At 40.0% G+C, this 7,156-nt stretch overlaps 1 protein-coding gene across 1 annotated transcript; it reads left to right on the plus strand.

Moving 5' to 3' along the window:
- The first annotated feature begins 778 nt into the window (after positions 1 to 778).
- On the plus strand, positions 779 to 3,593 carry lgsn (lengsin, lens protein with glutamine synthetase domain). The gene is made up of 4 exons (XM_084685869.1): positions 779 to 808; positions 1,048 to 1,696; positions 1,852 to 2,018; positions 2,397 to 3,593. The coding sequence occupies exons 1-4, from the start codon at positions 779 to 781 to the stop codon at positions 3,591 to 3,593; spliced, it is 2,043 nt and encodes a 680-aa protein (XP_084541995.1).
- Positions 3,594 to 7,156: the final 3,563 nt, after the last annotated feature.

The raw sequence follows: 7,156 nt of genomic DNA on the forward strand, positions 1-7,156 counted from the left end.
AACGACAGTGTACATCTGCTGTCAAATGCTTTACCGCTGATGTGATAAAGCAGGCAAGGAGTCTGCGTTTAAGGATGAAAGTGCAGGAGAACTTTACTTAAAAATAAACATGATACAGAACAAAGGGAAAACGCCACGGCCATCGATAACAAAACAAAGAAAAAAAACTCCACAACGAGGTCAGAGACAGCTCAGCTTATATAGCCATCCTTATAAGCCAACACAAAACAGGTGCGTCTAATATTCCAGTGATGCAGATCGGTGCTCAGACGTCGTGTGAACCGTGACAGCTGAGCTATACCCTGCCCCATGTTATCTACCAATATATTCTTGAAGTACAGTATTAGAAGTCGAACTAAAATAAAAATAGGTTATTTTACATATTTATTTTGAATAAGATATACTAAATAAAAATATTATAAATACGATTTAAAGTTGTTTAAAATCAACAATGATAACCAATGATCTTCTCACCCAACGTTTCATTCTAGCATACTCTGAGTGTTATAGTCAGCAACACAAACAAAAGAGCTGAGCAAAGTGTTTTATTTTGTTTGCTTTGACACAAAACGATTTTGAATTGACCATGGTAATAGCCAATGGGGTCAAAGCGGCAAAGGCTCAGTCTCCACCAGAGTGGAACCCATCAGGCGTCCTATTGCTGTGCGGGAGAGAATTTTCTAATGCATCACCATTGTACCAATTATCTATAAAAGAAATGTGTGAGCATAGCTCCGGTTTTAATGGAGTCAATCAAACCTCACAAGAGAATACACAAATGCATAAGTCAGAGGATTTCTCTATCAAGGTAATAATTTGTACATTTTCATATTAGATTTTTGTGCCACAAATTAATGTGTTCCAGATTTGTCTTTTCTTAGTTTTAGTTATTTGTTTTCTGGATGGTTTCACACTAATATGATCCTATTACCTAATTCTGTTTGATCAAGATAAATAATTTAATTATAAGTTTGAAGTGAGAAAGTATTTGTTTTGCTTGAACATTAACCATTTACAACTCGTTCTGATTAATTGGGGTACATCCAGGAAAGCTCAGGTAGAATTAGAGACCAAATAGATGGCAGTGGGATGAGCCTGGGGAGGAAGAAGGGAGTTAGGGTGAGTGGTAAATATCTCAACCCAACAGACTGGGACCGAGGCGGGCCATCCATAGTCCACTCCTATGTTGACTGCAGCAGACCACACGGCAACCCCACCATGATGTCAATTGCCCCGCATAGGACATCTGTGTCTCCTGAGAAGGACTTCACAAGGGGAGAGGAGAATCCTCCCAGGGAAGTGTCCTCCCACAGCAGAGACTCCTGCACTAACATGGGTGTTTCCAAACAAACAATGGATGAGCTGAAGAGCATACTGAGAGAGACCTCCTTGCTGAACACGAGAGGGAAGGAGGAAGGGAGACATGATATTCCCTACACCTTCCTCCATGGGGCAAGACCAGATGAAAAGCCAGATGAGGGAACCCAACGTAAGTCGTTTAAAACCTTCAAACCTAACTCGGATGGCTCCAGCCAGCTCAGGTCCAGCAGCTTTCTTCAGCTAGGCTCCAGCATTGACTCTTCCAGCTCTTGCAGGTCTGATAGGGTTAGGGTTAGAGCAAGTAGACAGTCTGGTGTTCAGCCTCCAACACATGAGAACAGTAACAACTTGGGCGAGACTCAGCCCTCTGAAACAGGTTAGTGTGGTTTGAAATTGTATCATCAAAGGCTTTTTTGAGACATCATGGTTGAAACGCGGAAGTTACCTCTAATGCTAATTTAGAATGAATTAATAACTGGTCATTACTTTTTTACAGTGGTCGTTTATTTTGTGGATTTGTTTTTCTTCTAGATGATGGGAAAGAGAGTTCAGACAAGTCTGGGACTCAAACCTTTATCTCATCCATGGAGAAGGTCAAGCAGCAGATTGCCAAAGAAAACATCAAATTTGTTCGCTTTGAGGCCACAGATCTCCATGGGGTGTCCAGGTCAAAGACTGTGCCTGTCCGCTTCTTTCATGTAATCCTTTAGCAATTTGATACGTATGCTATATATCTAATTAATAATAATATTTGTAAGAACATTGTAATAGTAATAATATTAATACATAATAATAATAATAATAACAACAACAAATTGTAGCTGCAATGTAATCAAAGTCATCATAGTTAAGCTGCATACATAAGTGAGTTGAGGGGCTCTCCAGTAAAAAAAAAAAATAATAATGTTGGTATTAATTGTTATAGCAGGTATTTAGTTTTTTGTAAATCTTTTTAATTGTTGGTGAAATAAAGGTAATTGTTCTAGTCACATTAGCTGTTCCAAGGTTAAAGTAACAGTAGTTGAGATTTACATTATGTCCAAAGTTAGTGAATGGAAAATTTGATTTCTTGGCAGGAAAAAGCTGTTTGTGGTGTGCCAATGCCTAGAAGCTACCTGGAGCTAACCCTTAGCCCTAAAAGCAACGAAGTGGATTATGCCAGTACAGCAAACTTCAGCAGTGATGTGATTCTGATTCCGAACCTGGCCACCTTCAGGGTCCTGCCCTGGGCTGAGCAAACTGCACGGGTCATTTGCGATCCTTGCACAGTGACTGGTATCCCCCTCCGTACCTCACCCCGTCTTATTGCCAAGCAGCAGCTAGGGCAGCTCCAAAGCTTAGGATTTTCCCTGTACTCTTCCTTTACCTATGAGTGCTGCATCCTGGGAGCACCAGATAGAGTTGGTCCCAAGACCCTCATGTTTCCGGCCACCACCCTGCTAAGCAACCACGACCTTCCCTTCTACCAGCAGCTGGTGGATGGGATGTACAGCATGGGAGCTGATGTCGACAGTTTTGCTTCTGCAAGCGGACCCAGCCAGATGGAGATAAATTTGAGACCGGAGTTCGGAATCACAGCTGCAGACAGTGCATTTACCTTTCGTACTGGCATTAAAGAGATGGCACGGAAACACCGCTACATTGCCAGCTTCTTCAATGATGATGACTTCCACAATGCTGGAGTGCTCTCCCATAGTCTGTGGGATGCCAATGGTCGCCGAAGCTTGTTCCATACGGGGGAAAGACAAGGAGACTTGTCTGAAATTGGCAGAAAGTGGTTGGCAGGGCTTCTCATTCATTCAGCTGCCCTGAGCTGCCTGATGTCACCAGGAGTGAGCTGTCAGAGTCACATTGCCAAGAAGGTCAAAGATCCAAAGCACACTACACTCTATGCCACCTTTGGGTGGAATGACAACAGCAGCTCCTTCAACATCAAGTGTCATGGAGGGAGGGAGACCCACATTGATAACAAGCTGGGCTCTGCAATGGCAAACCCCTATGTGGTGCTTGCTGCTACTGTGGCGGCAGGTCTGGATGGTATTACGCGCAACCTTAATATTGAGACTGGTTCTAACCGAACCATAACCCAGCAGAAACAATATTCTATCCCATTGAAAATGAATGATGCCCTAACTGCTTTGGAGGAAGACCATGTGATTCATAATGCCTTGGGAGAGCCCTTTGTGCGGTACTTCGTTGCTATGAAGAGATTTGAGATTGAGACACAGGAATTGGATGAAGAGAGAAATAAATGTCTGGAATATTTCATGTAAAAGTTCTATACACACTCTGCGTACAGTGCTTATCATTAATCACGTAATCATTTTGCTGCAAAAACATTTTTGAATAAAAACTTGCATCATTAAAGAAGCTTCATAACAATGTTCAAACATTTGGACACACTTTAATAAAGATGCACATGGCAATGTCACATCAGTGACATCAATTTCACACTAGCTGTATTTATTTAAATATTTTCATGTCTTTTGTTCAGTGAGTTCACCTAGATATGAATGGTTTGCCATGAATTGTATTGTACAATATAGATACTGTAGCTTTTAAATCAAACAATTGGACCGAGCATGTACTGTATGTGACCAGATAGTGGTAACGAGGTATATATAAGGCGGTTCTGCACATGTATATCAGGATATGATTCAATTAAGGTGGTAAAATATTGTACTAATTCCCCCTTCAATCAAGACTAAATTAGAAAGGATCAGTATGTCTGTTTAATGTTGGAAAACTATCCTTACCTCTGTGTTTATGAATGCGGCGGTGATCCAAAGATATATTGAAATGTCTTTCGGATATACAGAATTTTTCTTGCATTCTTACATTTTAAGCTTCTCATCCTTATAAGACTATAAAACTTTTAATCTCATGCTGATGCACGATTGTGAGTGTAATGTTATAAAAGTGTGTGTTTCATAATGTGGATGTATGAACATTTCATTTGAATGTGTTTCACCTGTATCTGCATGAGCATTTCATATGCATAAATGTCCCCTTTTCATGTGTATCTGTAAGAACATTCCATGAGTACAGTATGTGTGTGTGAATGCGTTTTATATGTTTTTATAATGTGTGTCATGTGGGTGTTTCGTGAAAATATTGTTAGTTCTCAAAGTGTGATATACACTAAGTGCAAAAACAACACTGGAACAAAGTTTGCAAAGCAATGTATGATGTGTGAACATGGGTGTCTGGGTCAGTGAATGCATTCAGTCAGTGTTCACGTTCTCTGAAGGCCTGGACCTTCAAATTGGCACAACTGCAGTTCAGTCAAGACAATCACGTATTGGATTTGAGCATTTATTGTTACATGACATGACATGTAGATTTAACTTTGGCGGAGTGGATGATCTAAGGGAAGCACTCCCTGCCTCCTCGATGCAACACATACATACATGACATATGAGGCAGGGAGCAATAGAGATATAATCCCCCTGGTGGACAGAACATACAGACAGCATGGGGGAGAAGGGGATGGTGGAGGGCGGCAGCAGCACTAATCATACAACAACCGGGGTGAGTTTGTGCGTATCCGCGCATCTTTTAAAGACGCCTTATCGGACGTGGCCCGATGGATATGCACTGCAAACATGGGTGTGGTAGTGGGCGGAGGAAGAAAGGTGGAGTAAGACGCCTAATGTCCCCGATGACTGACGTGCGCTGTCCTGCCTGAACTAGCTGTGCTTATTTGATTGTATGTGACATCAGCTGATGACGTGACACGCAGCTCGAGTGCCATGCCAGAACTAGCTCCATCAATTTAATAGCAATTTAATGTCAATCCGACTAACTCAGTGTATTCTTACCCAAATCTGTGAAACATATGTGAGGATAACCAGGAATCTTTAATACAAGATGATACATGTATTATGTAAATAGTCAAATAACCAATTTGTGAAAAGATTGAAACAAGTCAATACAAAACCTTCCCTCAATGTAGCCGATTATAAAGGCAAACACAATAAAGTAAAACAACATGTGCATCGTGTGCATGGATGTCTTAAGTTATCAGAATTTCCCAAGTATACATACTTAGAGCATGGGAGTAAAGTCTCAGTTAAAAAAAAGAGGTCCTGTGCATAGTTGGGTAACGTTACTTTTTAAAATAACTAATTAAAGTTACTAGTTACATTTCTTGTAAAGTAACTAGTTATGTTACTTAGTTACTTGCTGTAGAGAGTAAGGTGTTAAGTTACTTTTGAGTTACATTAAGAAAAGTATTTTATTTCTAAGACAATTCACCTTGGTCACTCTTATGCCCAGAAGGCACATTTAATGGGTTGACCTTCGTATTAGCACATATGTTACTGAATAGTCAGTGTCACTCGCATATAACATGATCAATCCTCGTTATACAGCAATACAGATCAATGTAATAATCCACCATAATAAAAAGCAATTAGTGGTGGCATGAAGTTCTTGAATCAAGAAACTCTTTAATCAATAAATGATTTTGTAAAATGCCAGGCAGAAGTCTAGTAGTTAGCAAAATCTGCAATTTACCGGGGCTTGGTCTGAATCTAGGAGCAAAAAGAAGCTAAGCTATAGTTAGGTATATGGTAGCAAAATGGTGTTCACTTCAATTATATATTGAACCAGACTTTACTTACTGTAATATAATCCTAAAACCGCTGCAACGATACAGTGACGCATCACACAAGCTTGAGTTCAAATACATTATTTAATGTGACATTATAGGCTAGTAACAAATGATCTAAAAGGGCTTAAGTTTTTGAAATACCCCTACCGGAGGTAGAACTAAACCCAACAATGTTTTTCATCAGGTCTCCCATATATGAAATGGATTCTTGGCAAAAAATATTTTACTGCTAAGATTGTTAAATTAACAGATATTGTTATACACCCCAAAACCAAGAAAGGACTAAAATATAGCCTGTCCGTATGGGAGTTTAGGCATATAAACTAATGCAGACCAATCACACAGGCTTTGAGAGCCTCACATTTGACAATCAGACGAGACTGTGCAAGGTGTATTACATGTAACACCAGCCTTGTGTCAGCCTCCTCCTGGTCACTGTAAAGATCTGTCAAGCAGTCAATGCCTGACTTGCTAACCCTCTTAACCTCCTGACTATTTTCAAAGCCACCTGCTAAGATGTTTTTCTCTCTCTCAGAGTCTTCTACAGAGTCTCAATGATTCAACCTTACAAACGTTCAACGACCTGGGAGAGTGACTGGAAAGATTGTTAGGTTTAGTGCTACCTCCAGTAGGGGTATCCAAAAAAAGTTGGGTGGATTATCACTAGCCTATTAGGCTTACTGTACATGCAAGTCTTAAATAACTATTTAGCAGGTCGGCTCCATGACGAATGAAGGGGAACTGTCTAGCATTTTCGTAGGTACTTAGGTTGGCGAAAAGTAGCCTTAACTTTCCTAGACTTTTAGCTACATGCTGAGGGCTCGTAACCAAAATACTAACTTGAGTAACGCAATACTTTTTTGAACAAGGAACAAGTAACGGATTAATTCAATTAAATAAGTAACGCGTTAAGTTACTCGTTACCTAACAAAAGTAGTCTGACTACTGGTCCACTACTGGTCCTGTGGACCAACAAGAGATGAATATTCACAAAATGGAAGTCTAATGACGAACAACAAACAGTCTGAAAACTTTATTCACTCAGCTGTGATAGAAGACCAAATGTGACAACTTTGTAGAAGAAATATGCATCACATGTGATTTGTTCATTGCAGACCTCCTTATACATATAAATCTAAACCATACAAAACTAACAACATTCCCCAAATGTCACGCATAAAATAAGAAACATTGATACAAAAATATGGCATGAATCGTTCA

The sequence above is a fragment of the Hypomesus nipponensis genome, chromosome 21 (genome assembly GCF_054491055.1).
Source record: "Hypomesus nipponensis isolate SF chromosome 21, ASM5449105v1, whole genome shotgun sequence".
Classification (NCBI taxonomy): Eukaryota; Metazoa; Chordata; class Actinopteri; order Osmeriformes; family Osmeridae; genus Hypomesus; species Hypomesus nipponensis.